Source organism: Thamnophis sirtalis, unplaced genomic scaffold, assembly GCF_051295495.1.
Source record: "Thamnophis sirtalis isolate CommonGarterSnake01/CBP01778 unplaced genomic scaffold, rThaSir2_p1.2 scaffold_12, whole genome shotgun sequence".
Classification (NCBI taxonomy): Eukaryota; Metazoa; Chordata; class Lepidosauria; order Squamata; family Natricidae; genus Thamnophis; species Thamnophis sirtalis.
Window position 1 is genome coordinate 53,251,723 of NW_028261392.1, and position 19,888 is coordinate 53,271,610.

General features: G+C 44.7%; 1 protein-coding gene across 1 annotated transcript in view; it reads right to left on the reverse strand.

Moving 5' to 3' along the window:
* HMGCS2 (3-hydroxy-3-methylglutaryl-CoA synthase 2) overlaps positions 1-19,888 on the reverse strand; it is a 41,885-nt gene that overhangs the window by 12,839 nt on the left and 9,158 nt on the right. Inside the window, exons 4-5 of the mRNA XM_087726570.1 lie at positions 15,876-16,040; positions 13,017-13,185 (exon numbers count right to left, since the gene is read on the reverse strand). Of these exons, the coding sequence (XP_087582696.1) occupies positions 13,017-13,185; positions 15,876-16,040 (334 nt within the window). The remainder of the gene's footprint in view (positions 1-13,016; positions 13,186-15,875; positions 16,041-19,888) is intronic.

Genomic DNA, 19,888 nt, shown 5'->3' on the forward strand with positions numbered 1-19,888 from the left:
AATGAATGCATAAGTGAAGAGAGCCATCCCTTTCCTCATGAAACAACACTGGGGCAGCCATCCACAGCCTAGCTGATTGGATGAATCCCTAGCTGATTGGATGAAGCCTTTTTTGTCAATAAAGGCCCACAGTTCCTCCAGCTTGTGGGGTCATCAAGTAGATCTTTTGCTTAGGGAGTTTCACCCCAGGGAGGATTTCTATGCTGCAGTCCATGGGGCGATGGGGTGGGAGCACATCCAAGCCCCTCTCGTTGAATGCATCCTTGAGGTCCCAGTATTCTTTTGGGATTTTTTCCTCACCGTTTAGGCGCTTGCTTGCTACAGCTCCTAGCTCCCTCGTGGCATTGGCTCTGGGTTTCCCCTCCCCATCTCCCTGTCTGGATGGAACAGATTTGTAAAAGCCCCTTCCTGCAATTCACATGGGGTTTCCATTTTGGGAGCCAAGGTAATCCAAGCAAGAGGGATTGTTCCATTCCAGGCGCTATGATGAAACTCAATGTCTCTCGGTGATCCCCATCTACATCTCCTGTCAGGCCTGGAAGCCATATTTTGCATTGGGCCTTCAGGCCTCCCACATTTAGTGCTGTGGGAAAATGGGAGGGGGAGTTGTATGGACTATGGTAGATAAATAGTCATAATAACATTCCTTTCTTAGAGAGCCAAGGACATCTTGCCCTGCACCTAGAGGGGTATGACTAGGAGGACTCTCCAGTTGGGCTAGTGCCTGATTGGGCCATGGGACAGACATGTGGGTGCTGGACAGGGACTTGGACTTTCATTTGGGTGGGGAAAACCTGGAAGCTTTCAGATTCAGGTTTTTCCAGGTGTGCCAATATGACACCTCTAATAAAATGGAAATTTGAGGAACTTCAAGCCTCGGATTCTTATTTCATTGGGGATGTTACTTGGAACCCTGACATTAACCCGAATCTCCTTTAAAACTCCAACTAGCACCCCGAAGCATTGGGATACTGTATGGGGTCCTGGCCCCCGAACATTGACCTAGCACTGGGCGGCGTGAAGATTCAGGGAAGATGGAGGAAGACAAAGTTTAGTTTAGTTTAATTTATTAGTTTTGTATGCCGCCCACTCCCGAAGGACTCCGGGCGGCTTACAATAAAAAGGGAAGGGGGATAAATAAGACAATACAACAATTTAAAATACAACAACATTCACAATTAAAGTGGGGCTGGATACTTCAACAGCCCCAGGCCTGCCAGAACAGCCAGGACTTAGTAGCTTTACGGAAGGCCGGGAGGGTAGTAAGGGTCCGGATCTCAACGGGGAGGTCATTCCAGAGGGCCGGAGCTGCAACAGAGAAGGCCCTCCCCCGGGGGGTCGCCAGCCGGCATTGGCTGGCAGATGGAATCCAGAGAAGGCCTAGTCTGTGTGATCAAGTCGGTCTTTGGGAGGTAATTGGCAGGAGGCAGTCTCTCAGGTAACCAGATCCGATGCCATGCAGGGCTTTAAAAGTAACGACTAGCACCTTGAAGCATGTCCGGAGATCAATGGTCAGCCAGTGCAGCTTGTGGAAAATAGGTGTAATGTGGGTGTACCTAGGTGCACCCACAATCGCTCGTGCGGCTGCGTTCTGGACTAACTGAAGTCTTCGAACACTCTTCAGGGGCAGCCCCATGGAGGAGCCACAGGAGCTGGCTCAGTGATTTATGTCAATACCATCTACTCCCCTTCCCAAGCCATGGTGGAAGCAGAGATAGCCACTGAAGCAGAATGCCACCTGGATGCCCAGCTTAAAGCTGGGTGCCCAGTGCCCAAGCAAGCTGCACAGCCACATCTCGATTTAAGGGGCGAAGCCATGAGAGCCATGCTACCCCAGGAGGTGATGGACAGGGTGATGCTGCCGAACCAGTGGATGAGATTGAACAGAGCAGAGTAGAGCAGACCCAAGCCCTGGAATGGGGGGCATTGGGACCAGTAGTCCACAGGCACTTCCAAGAATGGGGTTTCCTGTCATCGTCATGCAGCCAGTCATTGGCGGGCTTCCTGGAACAGTTCAGCCAACTCAACATGGGCTCAGGCCCTGGGGACTGGGCAACCCAGATGGACTCTGACTCAGCCCACATTCACCTTCCTGGGCATGGCAGCACCACCACCACTGGGTGGAGAGTCTACCTACTCAGCACAAAACCAATTGTGCCACAGCCTCACGCCAGGCCTGATCCAACAAGGGGGCAGTCTTTACTGCCATCAGGTTGGCACAATAACCCAGCTTGATGCTACAGGGACCACAAATAGGGTTGCTAGGTCCTAGAACATTTCCCCAGAAGCCAGTCCTCATGCTGCCTCCAGCCAACCAGATCCCACCTGGATGGGCATTCTTCACTAGTCAGAGGTGGGTGCAATACCAATGGATGCCAGCTCCAATTCTACAATCCTTGCTACTCTTGTAACCAATGCAGTTCCAGCCACCAGTCATGGCCCCACAGCTGGTACCAGTCCAGCCACCGGTGCAAGTCTAGCTACCAGCCATGGCTCCACCACCAGTGCCAGTCCAGCAACCAATGAAAGTGAAACCCCCAGCTGTGGCTTCGCCACCAGTGCCGGCCCAGCAGCCCGCGCCAGGCCAACAGCTGGGTGTGTAACAAGCCTCATCCTCCGCAATTCAGAGCAATGTTTAATGGGAGCCCAGGGAAACTGGCTTACTTCCTCAACTGAGTCTGGACCCACATCAATCACTATGGGCATCAATACCCAACTAATCAGGGCTTAATTTCAGCGATTGAGGATAGCATGAATGAGGGAGAGACGATAGAGTGGATAGCTGAACTACATGATGAGGAAGCCCCTGAGCTAGACAATGCAGATGAATTTGTCCAACATGCTCCAAGGTTGGTTTGAATATCGAGTTGAAGCTGAGGGCCAGATCAAGGCGTTGAAGCAAGCAGGTCAACCTCCCAAGGAGTTAGTATGGGAGTTCCAAAGACTGGCCAGGACACTGAGGGACTGGCCGGAGCGGCTCCTTGTCCATCATTTCAAGGAGGACCTTGATCCAGACCTATGACAAGCATGCGACATCAGAACACATTACAAGCTTGGTATAGCATAGCAGTGGCCATAGATCTGGAGATCCACCCCTATAGGAAACCGAATGTGGAAATACCAACAAGAAAGGCCCTGGGTAGCTGAACCTCTGCCAAACTGCCCAAGATGCCGCAGCCCACACTCTCTGGGACTATCAAATATTACCAGTGTGGTCAACACAGGCACAGAGCATCTGAATGTCTGGCTCCAGCCCCGATCCCCCAAACCTGGACTCCAGCGACACCCCAGGTAAGAAGGACCCCACAGAAGCCACCAGACAAAGGGAAGATTGCCAGACAGGCTGTTGAATTTCTGCTCCTTCCAATTGAAGTGGAGAGTATTAAAGATTAAGGCGTGAGGTAAAACAGAGCGCTTTATTAGAACAGTTAATGATAACAGCACTTTCAGAACACGGACAGCAGCTCCATCAACACATCGAAAGGCAAGGAGTGTACCAGTGCCAGTGCAGCGAGAGCCCAGGTGGTGGCGAACATTTTGGGCCCGCAGTAGTGCAGAAATGTGCCCCGTCTTCTCCCCTCAGGGAGCTCTGAGAGGTGGTGCGCCATGAGGAAAACCTCAAACCTCTCCATAAAAGCGTCCCATGATTTGGCCTCTGGTCGAAAAGCAGCAAAAAAGGAAGACGGAGCCAGGGCAGGGACAACGACAGGATCCGTGTCCGACATCCTCATCGCCAGTATTAAAGATTAAGGCATGAGGTAAAACAGAGCGCTTTATTTGAACAGTTCACGATAACAGCACTTTCAGAATGCGGACAGCGGCAGCCCAACTGACAGCTCTTTATATATCCGAGCTGTCAGTTGGCTGGCCAATGGGAGGGTGGTGATTTTCCTGCCAGCCGGCAGGCGCGCCTCAGCCAATCAGGGATCGGCTGCTCTGGCCCCGCCTGTCGGCTGCATCGGAAGGACACAACAGAGAGAACCCCAGCCAGAGAATCCCTCTAGGCTCTGCTGAAGGGAGTAGTAGCGATGGGAACCCAATGGTAAGTGAAGCCATCCACTCTTTCATTATCAAGACCTAGATAGTAGTGCCAGAAACGGGGGTCCTTGTTGCAGCTACAGAGCTAGCAGCAGAGTTGGACAGTGAGAAGGTTGGTCCTGAAGTCTGGGGAAGGCTCGGACAAGGGCTCTGCATCAGAGACAGAGAAGTGGCCAAGGCCATCTGGTAGTTATGTGCTGCCTCTGGAGTCTGACATCAATGAAGCAGAAAAACAGTGGGAGCCTGTTCCCAGTGTGCGCATGCACATGCTCAGAGCTGCCAGAAGGCAAGAACAATTAAGAAAACAGGATCGACTTGGCAGTAAGGCTTGGAGATGACTGGCCCCTCCCATAAGGCATAAAAGGGGAGCAAATAGGACATGAGTCTTTGCAGGAAGCAATTAGTTCATCTGGTCAGTTCAAGCTTTGAGAAGTTCTGTTTGACTCTGCACTAAGTTTGACAATTAAGTCTCTGGCAGCATTTCAAGGGAGATAATGTGGGTGCTTATCAACATTCTCCTGAAAGACTGTGGCAACTCGAGCAGACATCTGGCAGAATCTTCACAGACTGTTTGTAAAGCCTTGTGGGCTGTGAATGCTATAACTCCCAGCCGTATAAATAAAATAGGTTTTTTGGGACTAAGATTGTGATTTATACTTTCTCAGGAAGCCTTGGTCGGAACAGCCCCTGCTGAGCTGCAGGAATCACAACTGGTGTTGTAGAGAACTCCCCCTGCTGCCTCTCCAGCTTCTTCACACTCAGGCAGGGCATGTTTCTCTGCAAGGGGCCCCTGAACTCACCGACTCTTGAGAGCTTCGTGCAGAAGTTGCAGGGCATGTGTCAGCAGGAGGTCCTCTTTGTCGGCTTGTTGCAAGGCATGATCTCCCTGCTTGCATCTGGTGACAGTTACCCCTGGGGGGGGGGGTGCTCCTCCAGGACCTCCATACGTCCTACGTTCAGTGACCCAGATTGGACCAGTTTCTGCTTGAGCTGCAGCTCCTCCAGCCACTCTGTCTCCTCCCTGCAGCCGTGTGGCTGGGGGGACGTCAACCCCACAGCTCCACAGTCTTCCTGGTTACTCCTGTGGGTTGACATTGTGTGCTCAGCCCCTGCGGTAGACTAAGTCTCCGGGCTGGCTGATAAAGCAGATCTTGCTTACACCCCCAACTCCATTGAAGTAGAGAAGAGATATTTTTACTGAGTTTGAAATGATAGCAGCGAAAGAAAAGCAAGATCTGAGCCAAAACGTATGAAAGTTACATATTGAAGGTTTCCTCAAATCCCTCTCCAAGGACCCAGGCTAAATGTCCAACCCTTGTCCCACATAGTGCCATCTGGGGCACATCTTCAGGTGTTTTCGTCCATCTGGAGTTCCAGGATGGTTGGCTGTTCTGACCCGCCCCCCTCCGTACGCCGAGGCACTCCAAGACAAGATTACTGCTAGACAATTTATTCACAATAAATTAACACACTGACAAGACCTGGGCAGCAATCCAGACTTCCAAGATAAGAAATACACCTGAGAGCTTCTCCAGTGTTGGTATATCAGTTGAATCCTGCAAACAGCCTCCTTATGTACTCTCTTGGGAGGAGCCTAATTACAACCACCTGGGTCCAATTATCTTCTGTATCTGCGTAGTTGCTCTCGGCGTTTATCTGCTCACCTTTGTTTGGCATCCAGGACCAATTCCCTCTGCATCTCCTCACCGCTCAAAGGCCTGACGTCTTCACCACTGCTCCAGGGCCTGACCTCAGGGACCAGCTCCCTTTGGCTTTCACTGTTGCTCCATGCCTCAGGTGCTTCCTGGTGGCCAACCAGCCTCTCTGATCCCTGCTTGGAATCAGAACCCTGTCCAGGGTCCTCCACATATTCCAGAGCCGACTCATAAGGCCCCTCGCTGTTGGAGTCTGTTTGCAGCTCCAACGGCTTCTGCTGGGCCACAACACATGGTCTCGACTGGATGTACACAACTCCATTCAGCAGCACAGTAATTTGTGAGAGCAAACCTCCTTTTTTATTCACATAGGCCATCTTCACACCAGCTCTCTCCCCAAACCCCAATGCCATGTCCCCCCTCCTCGTTACTATGGCAGCAGATAGCAAGCAAACATCAAAGGGAAAAATCCATGCTAGAGATCCGGCTGACACATTTCTTCTCTTTTATCTTCTGTTTTGTGAATTCTTTGTTCATTCTTTGTAATCCTTTGTTTTCTAAATTTTCTAGCTGGGAATTTATATTAAGAACCTGCTCATTTAACTTGTCCATTTTTTCTTCCATTTTGTGTTGGTTACTGTTATGTCTGCGCAGGTATGAGCAGAGGTTTTTTCTTCTGCCGCACAAGTGCGGGACGTATTTAATTGGTTAACGGCTGACAGCTTCCCATAAAAGGTGCCGTCAGCTGGAAGCTGCATGTTGATTTATAGTGTGTCCTTATCTTGAATAAACAGTATTGCTGGAATCTGGCTTCTCATCTGTTCCCCATGCTCAACATTGCATTGGCAACAAAGGTGGAATTCCTGGACTCGGAGCCAATGCTGAGAACTTCTAATTTAGAGGTTGCAGAGATTAAGAGGCAGGTTTGAGTGGCAACTGTGTTGTTTTGGAAATACAATGGCTAACTCACCACAGTTTGCACCATTTGATCCTGAAACACAGACATGGGATTCATACTTAATCCTTTCTGACTGTATATTGGGAGCTAATGACTATACAAATATCACAGACAATGTAAGAACGCTTTTCTGGATAATTTGTGGAAAAGAAGTGTTTGAGATGGTGAGGGCCCTCATTGCGCCCCCAACCCCTTCAGATGGTTCCTTGGGAGATATCGTTGGGTAAATTGTGGGAACACTATGCTCCCTGACCATCTTGCATTGCTAGAAGACATGCTTTTTACCATAGAGACCAGGCGGAGAGTGACTCTATCAGCTGTTATACAGTGGCCCCCAGAAGGCAGCTATCTACTGCGAATTTAGCAACCTAGATGATCTCCTTCAAGACAGATTGATCTGTGGGGTTTGGGGTGTTCAGTTACAGAGACGATTACTGGCAAAACCAACATTAATGCTATAGACAGCAGTAAAAGAGACACAAGCCGCTGAATCATCAAATAGATCAATGAAAGAAATGCAGAAGTCAGGCAGCCCCCAGGAGGCTAGAAGGGAAACAACTGTCCATCAGGGAGAGGCAGAATTGCAGGGGGACACTGAAGATGAGGAAGATAATCATGATGACATCCAACGGTTGATGGCAGACAACAAGGATCGCAGATTGACTGAGGAGCAGAAGCTGTTCTCCTTGTGCATAAGTTGCGGCAGAAACCACCCGAAAGCTATGTGCCACCATAAAAATACCATTTGCAGATAGTGTGGGAAGAAGGGTCATCTAGCACAAGTTTGCCGTGCTGCATTTTCTGGCACCCCAACAGGACAGACTCCAATTCGTAACGTTGGGGGGAAGTGGGGCCTGCCAAAACTGAGAACCTCAGAGGATGTGTCTTTTACTATTAATACAGACACTGGTTGTTTAGAGAGGATGAACAATCAAACCGGGAATCCCGGGATTCTGGGAAGTAGTAAAATTTACATTACCATCTGTACTGCAGGATCACCCTGTCAGATGGAAGTGGATATGGGATCGGCAAAAAATGTATCCTGGCAGACCCTACAGAGTTTGGTGCCACAAGGAGCCAAGTGGAAGTTTACGCGAATGTATCCCTTTGAGAGATTATCAGGGAAATTACATCCCCTTCAAGGGAAGTGGAATGTTCCATGTAGAATATAAAGACTTCTTCAGGCCTCTTAAATTGGTTGTCATTGGTTGCCTAACCTCCTGGGACTGGATTGGTTTGTGGCTTTGGGGTTAGGGATTACTGAGGTTCACAAAATCCTGGGGGAGACCATCAGAGAGTTGAGTAAAGAGTTTGCCGCTGAGTTTGACCGGAAGTTGGGAGAATATAGGGGTACCTTGGTATCCTTCAGTTTGGACCTTTAAGTGGCACCAATGAAATCATCTACATTAAAGCCCAAGGTTGACGAACAACTAGATAAATTGATTCCACAAAGTGTACTGGAACCAGTGGACAGGTGGACCACGCCAAGTGGGAAACCCCTGTCATGATGCCAATGAAACCAGCGGGGCCGGGCCGGATTTTTGCAGATTATAAATGTACTCTGAATAGAGCTCTTCAACAGAATGCAAACCTGTTACCAATGGCAGCACCTTTTTCTTGAGGGAAAGGGAGGGGGAGGTTGTTGCCCTTGCAAAATTAGATCTTGCCCAAGCTTACCAACAGCTTCCTGTGAATGATGCCACTGCCAAAGCCCAAACCATTATAAAGCATCGGGAGGCATTCCGTTGTTGTCACCTACAGTTTGAGGTACGTGTGGCCTCAGGTTTGTTCCAGAGCCTGATGGAATGTATGTTACACGACACCCCTGTTTTGATGATGTGTTCATATCTGCTGCCAGTAAACTTAAACTATTTGAACGACTATGACTAGCGTTACACAGATTCCAAGAGGCCAGGCTAAAGGTGAAGGAAGAAAAGTGTAAAGTAGCAGTAAATCAAGTTGAGTTTCTGGGGTACCTAGATGATGCATCTGGATTGCCCCTCACCAAAGAGAAAGTACAAGCAATACATGCTGTGCCAACACCAAAGAATAAGATGGAACCCCAGGCTTTCTTGGGACTCCTCAATTTCTATAGTATGTTTTTGTGACAGAAGGCATATGTCACCAAACCACTACATTGGCTGTTAGAAAAAGGCACTGTGGGTTTGGGCACACAGAGAAGTGGTTGCATTTGTGGGGGGTGAAGAAGTTAATTTCCTCTGACAGTGTCCTAACCCTTTCAGACTGGGAAAATATAGTCAGAACATTTGAGCAAGGTCTCCAAGTATATGCTCGAAATTATACTGGTCAACCCCTATGGGTGCCAACACATGTCACAGAAGTCATGGGTCACCGTTTGTATCGGGTGGAGCTTGAGGATGGACGATTACTAGGGAGCTGGAAAAAGTGAAATGGTACTGAAAGGGCTGCGTCTAAGTGCAGAATGAAACACCTGTTATTGATGGTCCACTGCCGCAGAATCCATCTCGCTCTTCTTTGTCTCCGGCTGAGGGATATGGCCATTTGGAGGCCCCGAAGAGCATTAGCAATCCATCTGGTGTAGTTGAAGAAACATCGAGGATGCAGTCGATGGGTGGGAGCCCAATGGAAATACAGGAGAGCCGCAAATTGACACAAAGCCATCGTAGACCAATGTATCTGGACGATTATGTTTGTGTAGTACAAAGTTAATGGAACATCCCATGAGTGTTATCTCGCAGGCACGAGCAGAGGCTTTTCCTACTGCTGCACAAGTGTGGGGCATATTTTAACGTTATTGGTTAATGGCTGACAGCTTCCCATAAAAGGGGCTGTCAGCCGGAAGCTGCATTTTGGTTTATAGTGTGTTCTTATCTTGAATAAACAGTATTGCTGGAATCTGGCTCCTCATCTGTTCCCCACGATCAACTTGCAATTACCTTTTATCTCCTCATGATTCTTACTTGTATCTTTTTTCCGTGACAAAATTGCTTCTTGAATAATCTGTAACGTTGCCTGCATTTCTTTGTGGAAGTTGTTAGATTTTTTTTTATTGGAGCATTAAGTCTATAGATCTTTGGTGTACAAGACTAGGAGCTACAGAAGAGGGTGCTGAAGAGGAAGGCTTTTTACCAATTTTGGTAAGGTTTGGAGCACTAATTTTTATTCCCACCTATCAAATATTCAATTCTCAAACGAGTAATTATTAGTGTTGTCTATTAGCCAAACTTATTCAACTTATCAATAGACAATTTAAATTACACCTTAAGATTTACAGCTTTTATAATCTTTCATGTATCTATAAACTTTATAATCCAGCAAGTTCCAATGATTAAATCCACTAGAGCAAAATAAAATTTATAATCCAACTGTCTCTGTCAGAGCTGCAGTTCAACCAATGTTTGTAATCCAAAATCCAAGTCCACAATTGCCAGCTTGTCTTGTCCAATTAATAAATCCAAGTCCATTGGTATTTATAATCCACAATAACCTGTCAGTTTTAACTAGTCTCAACAATAAATCTCACCAAGTAATAAACAGCAAAGTATCTTGCTTTCTCTTTTGCCAGTTATACTTTGCCCAGCTTCAAGGACACCAGAAGTTCCAGTCAGATATTTATGTCTAGGCTTCAAGCCACATATTCTCTTTACATATAGCACACCTCAAAAACTTTCTCCTCTTTGCCACTGGGTGTCACTTTCCCTCAATCAAATCTTTAAAGATCAGTAACACAAATAAAGTTCTTTCATTAGTTATTCTGACCCATCTGTGCCTCAAAAGCTGTAGCAGTCATCAATACTTGCCGTATAATTTTTTTTTTGTTAGTTCTGGTTAGTTAGTTCCCCCTTCCTCCAGTCATGTCGGGGGATTTTTCTTTTCTTTTTTTAAGGGGTTTATCTGTTCCAGGAAATATAGGTCAAGGAGATAGAGAAGAAAGTAGTCTCACCTAGCTTCAGAGCATGATGTTAATGATCTGTTAATTGGTGCTTCTGCAGCACCGACAGCTTTTCTTCTTCAGAAATATGTATTTCTATTTGCACCTAAAATCTTTGTGAACTGTCACCATTTTTGTTAACAAAATTCATTGTATTCTTTCAAATTCTTCGACCTTTCAGAAGAAAGAAAAACCCCTTTTTTCACCCTTTTAAAAAAAGTGCTAAACTTTTTAAAACTTTCTAATGCATCTTTTTCTTTGACTTCTTACCATACAAGCTACCATGGAAGCTTGAGTGCATATAAGCATTTAGGCTTATTTTCAGGGGAGGTGTAATTTTTTTAAAGTGCGGGAGGTGGTGAGCGCAGAGTCCTACAGGAGTGGGAGCGCAGCTACCATTGGCCCCACCCTCTGTCCCACTGTCTACTTGCTTGCAGCAGCAATGGATATGCCTTGGCCTCCACTTGCCCTGCTTGCTGGTCCAGCTAATTGCTCCATTTCAAACCATCCCCTTTGCAAGCACATGAAGCTTTGAGTCTCTGTCATTTTTCCGTCCGGGTGAAAAGTGGTTTGGTTGCTTATGGGGTACTTTGGAATGGAGCGATTTGCTAGGGCTTGTTTTTGGGGTGGGTCTTATTTGGGGGGAAATGGGGTGTGTGTGTGTGCGTGCACGCGTGCAGGTGTGTATTATGTTTTCAAGTTTTGGATTAAACCTTTCTTTAAGTTACACATATCAAACAAAGGAAAATCCGTCCTAATTTTAGTTAATTCATTAAGTTTAAGTGACTCCTTTCAGTTTATCTTCATGGAGTAAATTCTTTTTCTTCTCTGGAAGTTTTATCAAGGAGTTATAGGCCTTTCTTTTTATCATGAAATCCTCAACCTTGTTAATATCCTTCAAGAAAAAGTCCCAATTTTGTCTTTTTTCCTCAACGTTCTTCTTTCAGTTGTGTTGAGAGGTTTATATTTAAACCATAATAGTGAATGTTAATATCAGGTTCTTCCAAAACTGCAATGAACTCCTCAGCTACTTGTGAAGTTGCTTGATAGTATAATTTTTGTTACTAACTTATTTCATTGTTATTTCTACAAATGTAAGCATTAGAATTTAATTGGAACTCCTAGTCTATGATTTTCTTAATAATGTTTTTAAATCTGTAGATGATAAATGTCAACAGGGCAGTACAACTGTGATCCCTCATATGTTCAATGTGTCATGAGAGAATATTAAGGACTGGTACACTGATATCCTACTTTCTGATTTTTGGATTGTCATGAGTATTAGATAATATGTCCAATGTTTTGAAAAAATAACCTCTCACCAAATAAATAAGAGCCAAGGTGGTGCAGTGGTTAAATGCAGCACTGCAGGCTACTGCTAGATCAGCAGTTCAGCGGTTCAAATCTCACCGGCTCAGGGTTGACTCAGCCTTCCATCCTTCCGAGGTGGGTAAAATGAGGACCCAGATTGTTGGGGGCAATATGCTGACTCTCTGTAAACCGCTTAGAGAGGGCTGAAAGCCCTATGAAGCGGTATATAAGTCTACTGCTATTGCTATATTTAAAAAATATTATTTATTCTATTTATTCTTTTCCCTATCCTCTCAAATGAAGTAATCTGTCCTTTAGAGCACAAATGGAGCTTTGTGTGCTCAACCACCACTTGCGTGGCCTAGTTTCCAACAGGCCGCAGACTGATAGTGGTCTCCATACTAGAAGTTGGGGATCTCTGCTTTAGACAGTGGACAGTCTAAACCTGTGATGGCGAACCTGTGGCTGCAGGTGGCACACAGTATTCTCTCTGCGAGCCATTGCCTTAGTTCCACCGTGCATTTGCGCGTGCCTCCTGCTGGCCAGCTGGTCATCAGGGCTGTGCCGTGCATGCACAGGCAGGGGTGTACAGGGGACACATGCACAGGGGCTGGGGCACATGCATAGGGTGTGTGTACATGCATTGCATTGGGGGTTCAGTGTGAGCATTTGTGCACGCACATGCTTTGGGCACTCAGTCCAGAAAAAGTTAGCCATCACTGGTCTAAACACTGTAATAGGACAGGCTTCTGAATGGCCCAGCTTATAGACAGACTGGATTTGTTCATACTAAATAGCTCTGCTACAGGAAACTTAAATGGGCAACCAACTCTATGAATTTAAGGGGAATTACAAAGGAATAAGTACAGCTGATTATTTTAAGATTCCCAAATTTACGCTTATCTAATAATCTAATTTCTCTGTAGTAATCACCCAGGTAGTGATCCTTTCCCATAAATCTGCTGTCTGAATCCTAAAGTAGCTATTAAATTCTCAGTTGTAATTCACTGTCTCTCCCTACCACCACCACCAAAATAACAAAAAAAACCTCCCATTAAAAAGCACCTTTCATTAAAAGGCTTGGGGATTTCTTTTTTTAATATATAGAATTGGAGAAGTAATTCTTATAGCTTTCACTGACCTGAAATCCTTGAGCCCTTTGTAGATTCCACTGTCTGTGTCTGGTTTGCGGGATGCAAGGAAGTCATTCAACAAGATCCGTGCAAAAGACTTCTGCACCAGCTTACAGAATGGTGTGTGGAAGATCATGAACTGGAAATCTTCCAGAGTACAGAGTTTGCTTATCCCAGCTGCTCAAGTAAAATAATAATAATAATAACAATAACAATAATAATAATAGAAATAGAAATAGAAATAATTTGGCAAATTCGCCCAAAGAGAAGGGTGTTTTATAAAACAGATAATCTCTGTTTTCTGGATCCTCCCCATCAGGTCTTCAAATTTCAGTAACCCATGTTCCACTCTGTAAGAAGCCTGTACTTCTATAGCTCATTCTCTGCTGCACAACCACAGTTTCCTGCCATTATGTATAATATAAAAATTGATTTATTCAGCATAAATAAATCCTTCATCCTTCCTCTGGAGCCACTAATTAAGAAGGGGTGTTAGGGCCTGCAGCTTTGAGACAATTCTCCAAATTGACTCCTTCTCACTTCTAGAATATTTAAATTTTCTAGACATAAGACAGTAGCAAATTCATTATTACATAAATCCAAACCACTTCACTAGCATTTTGGGTTTTATTTCTGAGAGCTGAAACTTATGTGCAAAGTATTTAGAGTTTGAGGAAGAGGGGAAAAAATGAGAGTCATAAGAGAAGATAAAAGAAATGGAGAGATAGAATTGCTTTTAAAAGAAAACATGAGTAAAGTATAAGTAAGGCCAAACAATCTTAATTCTGGAAAGGTCAAACAAGAAACAAGCCCCCCAGAGAGGAAACTCCACACGGAACACTTTCTCCCCCCCTCTCTCTTTCTCCCTTCCCTTCCTCTGATTGGCTGGCGGTGAAATGTCACCTGAGCCCAAAAACCCAGGGTGAACAGTGTTTCTCCCAAAAGCCCAGGAGGAAGGGCCTGGGAGTAAAGATGCTGGGTCCCATGGTAGAGGTTAATAGCTGGGGGCGGAAACCTGGGGGCAAAAATGGGGCGGCGAAGGGTACGAGGAGAACAGTCCTAGACCCGCCCTGACAAATGGCTCCGAGTGCCACCTGTGGCATGTGTGCCAAAGGTTCACCATCACAGGTATAGGGTCTCCTGCTTGAGCAGGGAGTTGTACTACAACATCCCTTCCAACTCCGTTATTCTAAATCTATGCCCTTGTTAAGATAAGTAAAATCTCTGGCTGTATCACTTGTATTATCTTATAATGGAAATCAGCTTGAAACAGAGACAACTGAGGTTCAGAAAAGAATTGACAACTGGGACAGTGAATGTTCACGTAAATATTGCTTTCTCCCAAGTCAAGGCAATATTCAGTAATTCAGTCAGAGAAAAGGCTCTGAAATAAGGAGAAGGAGTATATTCCTTACTTCAGACAAAGTTAAGATAAGGGGTTTATTCCTAAATATGACAATAAAATGGAGTTGCTAACAGATTGATTATGATAATGGAAAGATAATTAAATAAAGGTCAAAAGGCATGGAATATGGATAAATATGAAACTGATATGGGGAGATTGTAAAGCAGAGGTTTATGATTCACTTTTTTACATGATAACTAAACTGAGTTGCTAATTGATTGACTATGACAATAGAAGGACAATTAAGCGTGGGTTAAAATATATGAAACATGGATATATATATAGAACCTTTAAGATGATGAATAAAGTGAGATGTGTACCATTTGTTATTCTATACAGTAGACTAAGGGAATTGTAATGAACATTGAACAGCAAAGGTTGCTATTTATAGACAATTAAGGGTAATCTAATCCAAGATATGGAAAAATGGAGAGGGAACATGAAATATACTTGCAATGGGAAACTGTTGAGATTTAAAGACAGAATCACAAATTGGGGACGTGTAAGGATGTATAATTATATAAATATAATGATGAGAATAGTTCGGAATTGTAACCAGGTCTACATCTCGGCCAAAAATAGCTGGGGAGGAGGAGTTTAAAAGCACAATGACTATATATATATATACACACACACACACTTTTTGTTCTCTTTTTTTTAAAAAAAGGAGGAAGCTATATGTCAAATTAAATATGTATACTGAAAAGGAATTATAAATGCCATCAACATAAAATGGAGCTCGCTCAGAAGCTGAAAAACACCAAGTAAATGAGATGAAGAGTGTGAAGTAGAGGAGAGAGGTAAGGGAAGAAGAGAGTGATAGGAGAGAGGGTGGGGGGACGAAGAGGAGAGAAAGGAGGAGTGGAAAGGGGAGAGAGGAAAAGGAGAGAGGAAGGGGAAATAGAGAAGAGAAGGATGACAGAGGGAAGAAAGGAGGTAAGGAGGGGGAGGAGAGAGGGAGAAGAAAGTGATGGATAAAGTACAAACATGGTGTATGGAGAGCAGAAGAGCCAATAATTGTTTTTGGGAGTTGATGGTAAGGTGAATTGATGTAAACATTTAATAATACAATATGATGTTGATGATGTAATAGTATACATGTGATTATATGTTATGAAAAAGGAAAAATAAAAAACTTAATATGCAAAAAGAACAGATTCCATTGCTGAGCAGAGCTATGTGTTCAAGATTCTTCCTTCTCCTTTTCCACTGCCCAAAACATTAATCTAAAACACAGATTAGTTAGTTTTAAGATCATGGCCCTTTTCAATAGGGCTCCACAAGATGAGGACTATTTCTCTTTTATTTCCTATTACTTTATTTCCTATTTCCTTTTCACATCTTAAGTACAACTTTCCATGGGTGGAGCTCTATACCAAGCCATACTTGCATAAAGAAATCAGCATATAAGAGGATGAGAAAAAAAAAACAGAGGAAAACTTAGCTTTCCAAACATACAGACCTTTCTGCCACTGGCTTTCAATTTTCTTTCGATATGTGGCATAGCACTGATCAAGAGCATGGAAATAGCACTCAATGGAAAGTGGTCCATCTACCATAGGATACTCTGAAGCCAGGTCCGGCTTGTAGAAGTCATAGACATGTTCCATGTGGGTTCCTCGGAGACCTGAATAGGAAGATAATGCCATAGACTTAACAATCTGTCATAAGAAACATGATTTTCTTTACACTATGACAGGGCTGCCAAACTCAATTTCATTGACAGTCACATCAGGGTTGTGTTTGACCTTGGAGGGCTGGTGTGTGTGTGTGGTGGTGTGTGGCCAGGGGTGGGCATGGCCATAGTGGCCATTTTCCACAGATCTTTACTATAACCATTTTCCTATCTCCTCTATCAGATATTACTGGCAAACTTTTATTCTTTATTCTTCATACTCCACTAAACTTTTTATTTCTAAATTTATACTCCATTGTTTAACAGTAAATTGCTTTTCCAGGTAGAAAAGCTATTTATGCTATTGTGTTTTTATTATTCAACTGTTGGAACAAATGTCCTTCTGGGGCATTTCAGTTCCAAGTGGGGAAAAAGATTCAATTGATGGAAGTTGCTTGGAAAGAAGGTTTTAATGGGCAGGACCACATGGTTTGAGGTCCTCGGGGAAAGCGGGATCACATGCCTTGAAGATGTTGAAGAAGAAAAAAGGGCCGAGATGCTGAGGGTCCCTGGGTTTTATGCCCTCTCCTGGGCCACACTTCCTGTTCCTATCCCTGTGTAAGAAATGTATTCTGATTGGTTATCAGACTCCCAGGGGCGGGTTTTTTTAGTTAACTTTGTAGGCTGTCCTGAGACCCAAGCTTGTTTGCCTTGCTGCTGATGTAACCTTCCCAAGTGCCATGCGGTGAAATGGATAGATGGCTAATCCTATCTTTGTTATGTAGAATAGACTGGCTCAGGCCTTAATTGCCCATTGACAGAGTGGGAGGGGGACAGGAAGCTGCAGGGAGCTACTTTCTCTTTAAAAACATGTTTCTCCCTTTTCTTATCCAGGGAAATATAATATTCTGTCTTTTTAATATTTCCTAGGATACTTCATTCTTCTAGGAGAGCGGTGGGTGCTAATTTCCTTCACAATTAATACTAAAAATACAATAGCATAAATAACATGGTAATACAAGATATAATAGCAGAGGTAAACTTCCAGGATAGCAAATTGAAATGGCTGTCAATTATTGATTGTTGATTGTAGATTAAATGGATTTATAGTACATAAATCTGGCATTAAACTGTAGTATTAACATAGCATGTTGCTTGTTTTCTATCCACATCAGGCACTTACTTGAGGCCACATAATTGTAATCCAGTTCAATCCAGTCCTCCTGCAGCACTCTGCTGCCTGAAAATGGGCCACGTGGAGGCCTGGTTTTGGCCGTCAGAGGCTCTGCAGGCTGGTCCTTTGATATTTCCAGGCTGCCTCTGTGGGCCAGATTTAAGCACTCTGCAGGCCCTGAGTTTGACACCCCTGCACTATGACAATTCAAGTTGTGACAGACATTCAGTAATTTATTGAGTGATTTATATGGCCAGTCATCTCACCAAGCAATTTCCACTAAGCATATGATTCTGCCAAGGAGATTCTGATTTCTCTTGCTTATAAAATTGGAGAGTCCCTCCAATATGAATGATGTATTCAATGTGAATATTTATAACAATTAATGCAATAAATAGACCACACTGTTTTATATCTCAATCTTACTTAATTTCAGATGCCTCCTTCCCTAAGGTCCTCATGAGGAATGTGTTGTATCCAGTGGTGAGTTTCAATTTTTTTTTACTACCGGTTCTGTGAGCGTGGCTTATTTTGTGGGCGTGGGTTGGAAGTCATGTGACCACGTGGGAGTGGCTTGGTGGTCATGTGACTGGGTGGGCATGGCCAATTTAGCTGTCGATTTTGCCACTTTAGCAGTCCATTAAACCAGTGTTTTTCAACCTTTTTTTGTGCAAAGGCACACTTTTTTCATGAAAAAAATCACGAGGCACACCACCATTAGAAAATGTTAAAAAAATTTAACTCTGTGCCTATATTGACTATATATAAAGTGTTTTTCCCAAGGCACACCTTACACTATGTCACGGCACACTAGTGTGCCACGGCACAGTGGTTGAAAAACACTGCATTAAACAATACACAGCAGCCCCCTTTTTTATTCTTTTTAATACTGCATGAAGTTTTTTGCTGTAGGTTTTTATTTACTGGGGGGAGAGATTGGTAATGCCTGGGGATTGCTGGGGATTTCTCCTCTGTATTAGAGGCACTAAAATAACCAAGATGATATAAGGTCTCCTGCTAGAGCAGGGGGTTGGACTAGATGACCTCTGTGGTCCCTTCCAGCCCAGGATTGCTGTGCTGTTTCAAAGCATCCTCTGAAGTGCCAGGTTTGTGGTCCTTCCTTCCTCTCCTTTTTCCCTCCCTCCCTCCCTCCCTCCCTCCCTCCCTCCCTCCCACCCTTTCCTTCCTTCCTTCCTTCCTTCCTTCCTTCCTTCCTTCCTTCCTTCCTTCCTTCCTTCCTTCCTTCCTTCCTTCCTTCCTTCCTTCCTTTGAAGAACACCAGGTGGTCTTCGGTAGGAGGAAGAAAAGCCAGACTGTCAGATTCCTAAAAGTGATACTGCCATTCAGTTGGGAGGAGGGGGGCCTTGGAGTCAATTTATTAGCAGTGCCTGTGACAACTGATATTTTACAACTAGTTTCCTGGTGCCAAAGTGCCTTGAGATCCCCTCACCTTTTGGAGGAATGTTTATGATGGCCATGTGGGACGTTTCACTTTAAAGTCTAACGGAAGATAGCCATGGGAATGTATGCTTATTCAGCTCTCAAGGCAGTTGATAAAGGAAACATCTTCACACTTGTGTATTGGCTAAAATCTGCATTCTAACTAATGAGTGGGGTCTCTACTGCTTTAATTCTACTTGCATTGCCTAAGGGGATTCAGATGTTGCTTTGAATTCAATGGCTGCCATTCTACTTAATAAAAGGTTCCTTTTGAAATACTCCATTTCAAATACTCCACTTTCTTAAGTTAGGAGAGGAGCCCTTACATAAAGCAACACCTGCAAAACGGTCAACCCGGAGAAGCAATATTTGCTCTACCAAGGGGACCCTGCAAACCATGTCTGAGCACAACAATGAACAAGGGGAAGCTGAATGCTGGAGGGAGATGTCAACCTTCCCCCCCCCCCAACCAGAGTCCTGCTCCATGCACCCTGTCGGAGAGGATGAAGTGAACCTGGAGGACCCCAAAAACCTCCGCTGGTCAATCAGCATCGGGATGAAAGAGGCTGGGATGGAAGGACCAGAGGAGTCACCCTCACCCATGGTAACTGAAAACCGGGTGGAAATTAGAGTTAGTAGCCCCCTCTGACCAGGAGGAGCTAAATGAAGCATCACTGAGAGAGGATCGTCTGAAGAGACATGTAACCCAGTTGGTGATGGAGATTTTGGAAAATCTCAACATCCGGGGGGAGCCAGAATGGCAACCAAGAAGCATTGGAAGGGCAGCAGCCACAGATGATTCCAGGGGTGCTAACCCCTCTCTGGGCTTTGCTGATCAAGCAGATGGCACAACAGCAACAGCAGGGGACCAGCAAACCCTCCTCCCAGTTGGTACGTGGATTGGGGCCCACTCCCAACCAACCCCGAAACCTGCAATTAGAAAGAAAAACTCCTTCCCTTGGGGTGAAGTTTGATGGGAACCCCCCAAAAAATGGGATTCTTTGTGGCACATGTGCTCACCTACATGCAAGAATACAGAATTTTCAAACCCAAGGATCCAGAGTGGGAGTGGTTACACTAGCCCTGGAAGGAGTCACTGCCAGATGGATGGTGGCCCTACATAATGCTGATGTGCCAGAAGCTAAAAGACATCATGGGAAAATCCCAGGAATATTACAGAAGGTAGCTGAACCTTCAGCACTCTGGAAAGAAATTGCTATGGACTTGTTTGTAGAACTACCAGAAA